This window comes from Nymphalis io, chromosome 23 (genome assembly GCF_905147045.1).
Source record: "Nymphalis io chromosome 23, ilAglIoxx1.1, whole genome shotgun sequence".
NCBI lineage: Eukaryota > Metazoa > Arthropoda > Insecta > Lepidoptera > Nymphalidae > Nymphalis > Nymphalis io.
The window spans coordinates 2,344,170-2,356,721 of NC_065910.1; the positions used below are offsets into that span (position 1 = coordinate 2,344,170).

The 12,552-nt window shown below is 33.9% G+C and overlaps 2 protein-coding genes across 3 annotated transcripts in view; one reads left to right on the top strand and one right to left on the bottom strand.

The window, feature by feature from the left end:
* Window positions 1-328: 328 nt before the first annotated feature.
* Window positions 329-2,552, top strand: LOC126777645 (DNA polymerase epsilon subunit 2). The gene has a single exon (XM_050500758.1). It carries the CDS (start codon window positions 445-447, stop codon window positions 2,020-2,022), a length of 1,578 nt encoding a protein of 525 aa, XP_050356715.1. The 5' UTR covers window positions 329-444; the 3' UTR covers window positions 2,023-2,552.
* LOC126777635 (putative ferric-chelate reductase 1 homolog) overlaps window positions 2,267-12,552 on the bottom strand; it is a 34,847-nt gene continuing 24,561 nt past the window's right edge. Inside the window, exons 5-13 of one of the 2 annotated variants that reach the window (XM_050500744.1) lie at window positions 9,742-9,895; window positions 8,424-8,898; window positions 7,874-8,045; window positions 7,465-7,522; window positions 7,067-7,220; window positions 6,694-6,786; window positions 5,864-5,976; window positions 5,100-5,219; window positions 2,267-3,709 (exon numbers count right to left, since the gene is read on the bottom strand). In XM_050500744.1, the coding sequence (XP_050356701.1) occupies window positions 3,581-3,709; window positions 5,100-5,219; window positions 5,864-5,976; window positions 6,694-6,786; window positions 7,067-7,220; window positions 7,465-7,522; window positions 7,874-8,045; window positions 8,424-8,898; window positions 9,742-9,895 (1,468 nt within the window). In that variant the 3' untranslated portion in view covers window positions 2,267-3,580. The remainder of the gene's footprint in view (window positions 3,710-5,099; window positions 5,220-5,863; window positions 5,977-6,693; window positions 6,787-7,066; window positions 7,221-7,464; window positions 7,523-7,873; window positions 8,046-8,423; window positions 8,899-9,741; window positions 9,896-12,552) is intronic. The other variant, XM_050500745.1, reaches the window with a different exon arrangement.

Below are 12,552 nucleotides of genomic sequence, written 5' to 3' on the forward strand. Positions count from 1 at the left end.
TACTAATCTATCTAATTTTAATTATTTATTTTAATTTATTTGTTATTATTTTTTAATTTTATTTGAATTTAATGTTAATTTTAATTTAATATGGATTGTTTAATCTGAAATAAAGTATTATTATTATTATTATTAAGTTCTAGGCGAAATCTCCAGTGTGACGTATTTGTCACGTCTATGATTAAAAATTTATGCGTATTTTAAAATAAGTTAATGCTGAATTATTGTGGCTTGAAACCGCAGTATCCAAAGCAATAAAAAATTAATAAAACATTTTTTGGCTTTGACACTGACAATGTCAACAAATTGTTTTGTAGTTTCGCGGGTTTTATATTGAACCTTTGTGGAAAAACTTAAAAAACTAATTAGGCTCGCAAATATCGCTTGGTTTTGCAAATATCAGAAGACAAACATGATAGTGTCTCTTGTCTAAATATATATGAAATGGCGGAACTACAACAAATACGATTAGAAATAAATAATGCCTTTAAGCTTAGCGGTTTCACTATTCGCAGAGAAGCATGTACATTCTTAGTAGAGCAATTGTCCACTACATCGCCACAGGAAAGAAAAAAAGTGATTGATAAGTTACTGGCGCATATATTGCATCAATGCTTATCACATCCTGTGTTAGAGAGGCACCATTTAGAAGTAGCATTCAGAGAATGTTCGTCCGCAGGCCTCGAAGAAACTGAAACTATCTTAAACGTTATCGATGCATTCAGTGTTCCTAAACTTAACTACGAGAATGATAGAAAGAAATTCATAAAAGACGTGAATGCAAGTAATAATCTGTACCCAGAACCAAAATGGAAAGCTCAATATTTAAATGATAGATACACAATGATCTGGCAGAGAACTGTAAGAAATAAATTATTTGCGAAAGAAACTTTACCTTCAATGGAAAGTGAGAATCAATTTCAATTGCGCAAAATAGAAGTATTACAAAGTTCATCAAGTAGAGTTGATAATGTAATAGTATTGGGACTCCTAACACAGCTGACTGAAGGTAAATATTATTTGGAAGATCCTACTGGCAGTGTTCCATTAGACATGACACAAACCAGATATCATTCAGGACTGTTCACTGAAAGCAGTTTTGTTTTAGCTGAAGGCTATTATGATGACAAAGTTTTAAATGTAATGGGCTTGGTTTTACCTCCGTCTGAAAGCCGAGCCACTTCATTACCATTCTTTGGCAGTTTAAATACCTTTGGTGGCAAATCAAAGTCATTGTTAAAGAATTCACAAAACCTGTTAAAAATTGAACAAGATAATGAGGACGGAATGATTGTTTTTATCTCGGATGTTTGGTTTGATAATTTAAAGGTTATTTCAAAGTTGAAAACATTGTTCGCTGGTTATAACGACTTTCCGCCAATAGCAATAGTTTTTATGGGCGAGTTTTTATCATGCCCATATGGCTATGAGCATAGTACACAACTTAAAGCAGCTTTAATAAACCTATGTGATATTATTATTCCATTTACAAAACTCAGACAATCATGTAAGTTTATTTTTGTCCCTGGTCGAGGAGATCCAATTGCTCCCAATATATTACCAAGGCCAGCGATTCCGAACTCTATTACAAAGGAAATAAGAGATAAGTTAGGTGATTCAGTAATATTTACAACAAATCCATGTAGAATTCAATATTGTACACAAGAATTGGTTATAATAAGGCAAGATTTAGTTACAAAGATGTGTCGGAACTCTATCCATTTTCCTGACACTGGTGACATCCCAGATCATTTGACGAAAACTCTTCTGAGTCAGTGTACACTGTCTCCATTATCATTGGGGGTGCAACCTGTGTTCTGGAAACATGCAGACGCCCTAAGTCTCTACCCCATGCCTGATTTAGTAGTTGTTGCAGATAATTTCCAACCTTATACAAGGACATATCAGAATTGTCACGTTATGAATCCAGGGTCATTTCCCAGGACTGAATTTTCGTTTAAAGTATATGTGCCTGCTTCTAGAACTGTTGAAGATTCACAAATCCCAAATGATGATACTTGAAATTGTATATTTATATTAGTGTTACTAACAGTAATATTAAGCATTATCTTTGGTTATATGGTAATCCATTCTAAGAGTACAAGTTCACACCAACTTTTTACTATTATTGAATAACATTATATCCATAAAATATTAGTATGAATAAATAATTTGAGTTTAGGTGTACATAATCATTAAGAATATGTATGGTTCTGATGTTTACAAAGCAAAGGAAATAAAAAAAAAAAACCTGTTATTCTATTTCTTTATTTAATCTGTATTTACAACAACATTTAAATCTTAGTTTTAAATCTAGTGCTGATTAATGGATATAAATCTAAATTAGTAGCCATGTTGTAACTTAACCATTAATGTACTGCCCCCTGACTAACAAATGTTGTATAGCGGTTGTATAGTTACAAAATGCTTTGTCTTTGTTTTTGAAGTTTAAAATTATTGTTGACAGAAAGAGACAATTCTATATTTAACTATTCACTCGCTAAATAATGTTTATTAGTAAGGTTGTGTATCAATAAATATTAACACAAAAATATTATCTTAAGTTAACAATAAGGTACAGGTAACTTATATTGTGATATTTGTTCGAAATGTTTTTTTTTTTCTTGTTACATAATTGGTATTGCCAAAAAAATATTTATTAGAGTTCTGTTATATAGAAATAATTTTGAAATACATAATAAATTTCTGTATCTTTGGTTGGACTTTTATTATTTTACTTTGGTGAAGGTAAATTTACGGGAAAATACTTACGCTAATCACATTCTGTATTTAACAGGAATGATAAATGTAATTAAAAATAAGCAAATCTTAAAAAAAGAATTAGGTACTTTATTGGAGGTATATAATTAGGTAAACATTGTGCAATTATTCGCGTATAATTCAGTTGAATTTGCGTAATTCATTATAATTTGATATGATAGCAATAATAAGAAAGACATTTTGGTCCTGACATGTTTTTTTAACTACTGTAAATACAGTCAATCTATAGATTACAATAAGAGAGTTGGGCGTAATCAACTGCTTTTGTAATCAGATTAATAATATAATTGAAATATTCATGTCTACATTATTCATGATTACTTTTAATTCTTGATTACATTCAATCAAGATTACATATAATCGTTAATTTTAATTACAGTAATCAAGATTACAAACATGCATTTGTGTTCATCATGCAATGATTGTTACATAATATATGAACTTGGTTTTTCTCTTACCTAACGCAAATTTTATAAAAAAATGTAGCAGTGATATAAATAATCTTCACACATTTGTTAATCTGATTTTGCCTAAGTATGATTGATAACAAAAACAATATTTGTACTTAAAAATTAGGATACTCTATTGTATACAAAAAAATCTATCAGAACTCTAAAAAATTGGCAGTGTCTTGATGTTAATTTGTCATATAAATAAATACTTTACAAAAGTTCATTTTAATAAATACTGAAATAAAAAAATGATAGACAATTTCTTTAATATATACTAGTGGACGGAAATTTCATACATATTTTTGAGTAAAATAAAATTCGAACCCTGTATTTGTTTATTTACATATTTAGGCCCCCATCAAACTATTGTAGGTTTCACCAATAGGAGCCAACGCGACAAGGCAGATCATGGCCACCACAAACAATAAGATGATTGGAGCATACACCCCAAGAAGATGTTTTCTGAAGACCGAGAACTGTAAAAAAAAATTCAAATGAAACTTGTTTAATTTGTATATTATTTAAACAATTATGTAAATATTACAAAATAATTATTTATACCGAATACATGTGTAATAATATAAAAGGATAGTATTCCACCACCCCGAAAAAAACAGTTAAAAGATTTTCTTTGCTTAAATAACTATATTTTTTAAAAAGATGACGTTGTGTATTAACTTCCTACTACCTAATGCCTAAAGTATTACGCATTACTTACTTGAATTTGTAAAATACATACGTATACTTACTCTACAAATTCAAGTGAAGCCTATAAAATAATATACAAAAACAATTTGTTTTATATTCTTTTAGGGTTCGTGGATATTTTTTTTTTATAGTATAGGAAGGCGGACGAGCATATGGGCCACCTGATGGTAAGTGGTCACCATACGCCCTTAGACATTGGCAATGTAAGAAATGTTAACCATCGCTTACATCACCAATGCGCCACCAACCTTGGGAACTAAGATGTTATGTCCCTTGTGCCTGTAATTACACTGGCTCACTCACCCTTCAAACCGGAACACAACAATACCAAGTACTGCTGTTTTGCGGTAGAATATCTGATGAGTGGGTGGTACCTACCCAGACGAGCGTGCACAAAGCTCTACCACCAGTAGTATAGTAGTACAATACAATAGTAGTAGATAGTAGTACAATAGCATTGTTATAACTACCAACGGTTGTTAAAGAGCGTTAATATAATTCATAAGGGTTATGGCGGATAATAAAACTTGATCTATATCCTCACTTTAAATGAAAAATAAATAAAACTTAATTACTTATAATATTTTTGTTAATTCTTAAATAGAATAACAAAAAAACTTTTCAACAAATAGTTTTCAAAGAAGAAAAACATGCATTTGGTTTTTCTAAGAAGCCGCGAACACAACCAAACTCTCAGCAATCTATAGTTCCAACATGGACTTTTAACAAAATCAGAATTATTTCTTTGTTTTCACATAATTTAGGCTACTTAATGAAATGAACCTCAGGTGAAATAACTTGAGAATACCAAATAATGTGATTTTTATATAAAATAAAACAAAAAGAAACGGATTACGTTGGCGACAACGCATAACTAAAAATTAAAGTATTTTGATAATGAGTGCTACCAGCACACTTTTATTCACATATTTATTTGCTCACATAACGAAGTAGACATATCTAATAATGGTTAATAAAATACATAATAGTAAATAAGTGACAATATTATAATTAATAATATTTTTAGAGTGATAGAAATAAAAGAAGACAGAAGTGGTCAACAGAGGTTAAAACGAAAGAGGTGATTTTGTGGTTTTCCAAGGCACCATAGTGAATTAGTTGCATGTTAGAAAGAATATTCGAGAACTTCTTTCTCACCGGTGCATCGGAACTTCTGTCCACTGCAGTAACTTGTCGGGAATGGCCCAACATATCCTTCATAGGGAACGAATTCACTCGTCCGTTGCTTATCCGACCCTCTGAGACGCATACCGTCAGCTAGAATGATAATACAGTAATAAAGGCCAAAAATAACCACATTTTCCCCGTAAAATTTTGCCCAATTTCGATAATATTTCTTTTTTTTTACCAAAATAGTATCGCGTGTAATGAAAACGTATTATATAATAATTTTTGTGCGTGAAAGTATTGTGTATGTTTGTATAAAGTTGATATATACATAGGGTTGCCATCTACAATCGTTGAAAATAAGATATCATCCAATGAAGTTAAAATGTAATATATATGTCGCTTTTTGTGTAATCTGTAATCAAATGCACTATACGGTGCGTTAATATCGATTATAATAATGTATATATAATAAACATCGTTGATCGTGTTAAGTTTTGTGATTTGTTTAATAATATTTTTCTATCGTTAATTTTGATAACTTATCATATTACTTTGATAGGTGTTAACTTAGACCTGTTTGAGTAGTTAGCCTTGAATAATAATAATAGAAGATTTTAATTCGATTGTGTGTCGTAATGTAATATTCGGTGACGGACTTTGTGATAAGTACTTGGTATATTTGGCTAAGATCAAAATATATATGACTACATGAATCTAGATCGAGGTTATGGGGTATTGTAATCCATGATCACCATTTGGTGAATTTCTCTAATGATAAAATTGCGTCTCACCGAGAGTATGATGTGCGCGAGCACGTGGAACACGACGTAGGCGGCCAGGATGAACACGCTCCACGGCGGCAGCTGCGCCTTCTGCAAGTACACCGCCAGGAAGATCGTCGCGACTGGGGGATGACGTATTAATATTAATCATTTTAGAATAAGAAAAAGTTTACAGGTACAACATTACAAGTGAGTTGAGAAAGCTCTTGACATATACAGTAACAGCCTGTGAATGTCTCACGACTGTGCTAAGGCCTCCTCTCCCTTTTTGAGTAGAAGGTTTTGAAGCTTATTCCACCATGCTGCTCCACTACGGGTTGGTGAAATACCTGCATGTGGCAGAATTTCAGTGAAATTACCCACATGCAGGTTTCATCACGATGTTTTCCTTTACCGTCAAGCACGAGATGAATAATAATCACAAATTGAGTACATGAAAATTCAGTGGTGCTTGCCCGGTGTTGAACCCACGATCATCGGTTAAGATTCACGAGCTCTTCCCACTGGGTCATCTCGGCCCTTTACATATAACAAGTGGTAAATTAGTGCAACAAAACTGATTTTTCACGTGCCTAATTAAATTTTATATTTCATCTCGTATTCGACGATTTATAACATAAAATATTTTGAGAAATATTTCGGATGAAGTTCTGCCCTATTTAGTACCAACTTCTATCCAGTTGGATTAAAAAAGCTCTGTATCTCTTTAATAGGATACACCCTTTTTTAATAGAACATTAATTGTTCAGTATTAACAATAATTATTAATTATTAAATATTAACCTTAAAATGTTACTAGTAAACAGAAAATTATAGAATAGGTACAAGAAATTACTCACTTCCTAAAATGTGTGCGGAGTTTCCAACGAGCCAATGTAACCAGTTGAATAACGGACGGTGCTTAGTACCAGGGTGAGGTCTGAAGAATGCTCCTAAAAATAAATAAAAAACAATTATTATGGCTATAAGACATAATCAGGCAAGTAAGGCCCTAATGTATAATGCGGGCGAACATCGTTCATTCAAAGGATATAAAAATATTTAGAAATCGTAGAATAAATTATATTTTGTGTATAATTTAAAATTAAACCCAAATATATAACATTGTATTGAAAAGTTTTTAATATTGGTCGGATTAACCAAATGTCCGTACGTATGAAATGGACGTATATTATAATTATATAAAATAAAACAGAAATGGAAAAAACTTACCAATGGGTTGTATGAAGCAAAGCACGACAGTGACAATACCAGTGATGGCGTGAGGGTTGTCTCCAGTGGTCTGCCAGCCACCAACATCGATCAGGATTAAGATGAAACCAGCCATTGTCAGCACCCATGTTAGCACCATCAGGATTCTATGATACTAGATAAAAATATATACAAGTTGAAGGTATTATATAAACAATTGTGATATAAAAGAGGGATTTACATTAAAATCTAGGTAAACACTATCGAGATGGTTTTTAAGATTATTGCGAAAAACTTGCAAGAAATTTCAACCTATATATTTTTCTAACTGCTAAGGGCTTGTCGGAATAAGTTAAGAAGGGATTACCTTTGAGACCTTGCTCAGTGGAAAAGGCATTTGCAATCATAATAATACTTACCGCAAACCAAATATCCTTTCCTCCGAGTGTTTTTCCCACCCAGGTCTTCTTGAAATATCTGGAATATAAGGAATGGCGTTATTCACGACATATTTTTTGACGTTTAAAATAAGTATTTGGAGATGTTACGAGTAAATATACTTTCTTAGTTAAAATTTAAGGAAACCGACAGGAAATGTATCGACAAAAACTTGAAGTCGATCAAGACAATACAAAATTGTATGTCACCTATAAAGAAGGCATTTATAATATTATTTCGTAACCCTTACTAATATTAGAAATGCCTTCCTTTACGCAGCAACGGATCTATGCAATATTTTGCATAGAGACTGATCGAGCCGGAGATGACATAGACTTTTTTTGAGAAAGATTTACGAGAGCGAGTACAAAATAATAATATAAGCGGCACCTGGCGAGCACGATGCCCAGCGAGGCGGCGCCCAGCCAGGCGGCCAGCATGCAGCAGCCGTGCAGGCGCAGCAGCGCGCGGGACGCGCCCGCCGCCGCGCCCGGCGCCGCCAGCCGCAGCGCCGCGCCCGTCGCCTCGTACGCCGCGTTGTGGAAGCCCACGCGCGCCGCGTCTGCGGGCACCGCGCACACTCTCACGGCCGACCGGCGCATTCGAACGAGGAAGCTACGTTCGATATTTCAAAAGCCGCCCAGAAATCGTATATAGAATAAAGGTATTGCAAAACGTCTACATCTGGGCGTCGTTAATAAGTCTACGTCTGGGCGTCGTTAATAAGTCTACGTCTGGGCGTCGTTAATAAGTCTACGTCTGGGCGTCGTTAATAAGTCTACGTCTGGGCGTCGTTAATAAGTCTACGTCTGGGCGTCGTTAATAAGTCTACGTCTGGGCGTCGATCCATAGGGACCGACGCTACCTCCTGAGTTATTTTAGCAGCATTTATAATAAAATGATTTAATCGGACCTGCACGTTAAGATATGTAAAACTCACCCTTCATCGAGTCCCCGGCCAACACCATCAGATTGTACATATTATTAGCTAAATCGAATGTCTGTCCCTTTACCGTGGAGACGGTGTCCCGCTTGAACTTGCAATACAATTTCCCATCTATCATCGAAGATTCTAGAAGCTGTACGATGTCCTGAGGTGAATCTGACCTTCTGACGTACGGTTCGACCTTTGGATAGGTCCAGGAAGTGAACAAGTTGATCCTTCCATTGTCATTCCTGACGCATTCCATGGCACTGTCGTCTCCCATCTTGTTGTCTAAACTCAACCCTGCTGCTACGTATTTAGGGTTGTTAATCCCTTGAATCTCGAACGTGTAAGTGTCACCGGCGACGAAAATGGCAACGATGACTTTGCAGTTTCCATTTGGTATGCAATTTTGTGGGATACCAAAACATAGTTTTGTGTCCTCGCATCCTTGATAAATGATGTCGAGTGATGTTGGAGTTGCTTTTGGCTGAAATTAATATCAATTTACGTTATTTGTGAATTTGATAACCTTAATATTAAAAGTGCTCAAGTGTGTAAGATCACAATACGATGGTTTTGCCAAAAATATCAGAGTTTAATATTTACATACTTTCTAAAACAACAATATTGGATAAAAAGGAGATCAACTTTGTTTCTGAGCATTGGCGACCAATTAAATTATTTTAGATAATGTCCTAAAACGATTAACAGGTAACAACCATTGTGTCTGGTTGCAGGGAGAAGAAAAGGAAGTCTACTTTGAACTACGTAGTAAGGAGATATTTTTTACTGATGTACTAATATACGACGTAAATATATATATATATTATAATTTATTGTGGAGCTTTGCGCAAGGTCGTACCACAAAGCAGTAGTACTTGGTATTGTTACAGTGGTTGTGTTACAGTTTGAACGGTGAGTGAGCCAGTGTAACTGCAGGATATAATGGACGTAAAATCTTAGTTCCCATGGTTGGTGACGCCAGGAATAGTTAAGATGTCTTATAATGCCAATGTCTATGGGCGGTGGTGACCACTTACCATCAAGTGGCCTACTTGCCAGTCTGCCTACCTAATATAATAAAAAAAACTTACTAAGTATTAGTATTCTAGGCATTCTCTCTGTCATATTCCCTTTCATTGATATCGAGCTTAATGATGTTACATAATGATACATCATGTCCTGATGAAAAATAAAAAAGCAGACTGAAGTGGCAATCTGCTGGTTATGTATGGCAAAGGATTCCTAGGATCCAATTTTTGGAGGAGGCGAGCCCTAGATTAGGAGACAGCATAGGGTATCCTCTAGCCAGGTGATGACATATTAGTACCTTAGACTCCATAATAAGTGGTGGTCCTTGTGTCGTTCGCTGTGTAGATACGGTAGGTGAGGAAGTGGTGATCACGGTGTCAGGGGTGACCACTTCGACTAGTGGGGATTCTACATTTTTCCAGAAGGTAGCGTAACCTTGTGCTACAGTCGCTCTGAAACAATAAAACATCATATATGATTGAGAGTTTTTTTTTTTTTGTTATTTCAAATATATAGGAGTAGATATCAATATAATTTTAATTAAGTTTAATATACGAAATGAAAAAATTATTTTTCTTTTTAATAATTTTTTTTTTTTTTTTATAGAATAGGAAGGTGGACGAGCATATGGGCCACCTGATGGTAAGTGGTCACCAAACGCCCTTAGACATTGGCATTGTAAGAAATGTCAACCATCGCTTATAGCCAATGCGCCACCAACCTTGGGAACTAAGATTTTATGTCCCTTGTGCCTGTAATTACACTGGCTCACTCACCCTTCAAACCGGAACACAACAATATCAAGTATGGCTGTTTTGTGGTAGAATATCTGATGAGTGGGTGGTACCTACCCAGACGAGCTTGCACAAAGCCCTACCACCAGTTAATATAATTACATTTAAAATAATACTAATAAGATTAAAGATTAATTGCAGAAAAGAAATCATCAGCACGTTTTATAAAGCTATATCACCGCTATATAAAGTTTAGTAAAGTTTTAGGACTTATTAGTGATAAATTTTAGGAAGTGGCGGTAAATAGCGGATTTCTTATAAATATAATTTATTCATAAAACCTCATACAATAGATACCTATTATATAGTATTGAGTTGGTTTCCATTTTGATCGTCCGGCGTTATACGCAGTCATATTTAATAATAGTTATTATCACAGAGCAAAAACTATTGCAAAATTGTAATAAATGCCAGTGATAAAATAATTAAAACGAAATAGATTCAACGGTTACTTTTCATTTAAATTTCTCAATAGATCATTTAAGAAAAAAATACCAGAGGTACTTTTACCGTAATCCTAGGATTTCGAATTAACTTATACTTATAGTAACTTATATATATAACTGACTGACATATCATCGCACAGACCAAACATGGGGTTAGCACCATGAAAATTTGCATACAACCCGTATGCAAAGTACCTTTGCGTAGTACTGGTGGTAGGGCTTTGTGCAAGCTCGTCTGGGTAGGTACCACCCACTCATCAGATATTCTACCGCAAAACAGCAATACTTGATATTGTTGTGTTCCGGTTTGAAGGGTGAGTGAGCCAGTGTAATTACAGGCACAAGGGACATAAAATCTTAATTCCCAAGGTTGGTGGCGCATTGGCTATAAGCGATGGTTGACATTTCTTACAATGCCAATGTCTAAGGGCGTTTGGTGACCACTTACCATCAGGTGGCCCATATGCTCGTCCACCTTCCTATTCTATAAAAAAAAAAAAACCTTTTATACAATAGGTTAGCATTAAGGAAGAATTTTTGAAAATTGAACCCCTAAGGTATAAGAGGGATAAAATTTTGTATAAAAATTATTTTTAGGTATTTAGCAATTCTAAAACGCGAGGGAAGCCGCGGTACGGAGTAAAGCGCTAGTTATAGTATAATATAACATGCTTGCATGAATGCGCGCGCGTGCGTGCATGCAAGCTTGTGTGAATACATGTGTCTATATGTGTGCATAACATGTCGTTTTATTGGCTATTACAATTTATTAACAATAAATTGTACCATATTTTTACATTAAAAGACTGCGTTTATATGAGTTTGTGTATTTGCATATGCAGCTTCTAAGAGAACCACTGCTCTGAGGTAACTTATTGTAGTGAACCGGTTTTCTAGGTCACAACAAAACAACCAGCCGTTGTTAAAAGAATGCAACCAATCATACTTCAACTAAAATTAACAAAGCTTTATGTGTGATGTGTAATGTCTAAATCTGTACAATTATGAATGAAATTGACATTTACAAAGTTATGAAGATAAATTACTCAATTGTCTATGGTTAATAATTAAATGTAGTTGGTGAAAATGTTTTTTTTAATTGTTCTAATATTAAATTAATTGATATAAATACGTTTTGGGCTGTTTAGGTTTTTGACGTAGAACGATTAATTTTTTTCGTAGTAAAAAATGTTAATTACATTTTCAATCAATATGTCATTACGCTTAAGCGTTATGAGTAATTCTATGAAATTTATAATTTTTAATCTGTTAGTAAATACGTATAATATAGATATACAAATTCTCATTAACGAAATGCGACGCGACCAAAGCTGCCATTGTCAAGGCAATTCAATCGCCTTCTACTGAATCGACTTAAAACAATTTATATACTTAAATATATTTTTTAAATATCTATTTAGAAGCTTGACACAACAATGTTTTTAGTTAAATTCTCCTTCTAAGCAAGTGTAACCTGTCTTAGGAAACATCGTTCACTTAATATAGTAATCAAATATAAATCTTGATCGTATTTCCAAAAATATTTGTGTCAGCAAATTTCTAAAATCGATAATTCAAAAATAATATCAAAAGAAAAAAAAAACTAACACTCTTAAAACACTCCTAAATACAATATCATTATGTTGTATGTATTTATTAAGGTATATAAGTCGAATTAAAAACAAAACCGTATGATAAGAAATAATATTGTTTGTTTATTTCATTACTCAGCTTAATTAATTGTTTTATGATTTAGTGTTTTAGCGAAACGTCTCGTCACCTAATTTATTTTGCAATCCTATCCCTCTATGCGGTGTGACAGTGAACGCAGAGATACGTTGCTAGGTGGACGTACCTACATACCTTTGC

Excerpts from the sequence above, each read along its gene's own strand:
- LOC126777645 (XM_050500758.1), top strand. The coding sequence starts at position 445 with ATGGCGGAACTACAACAAATACGATTAGAAATAAATAATGCCTTTAAG.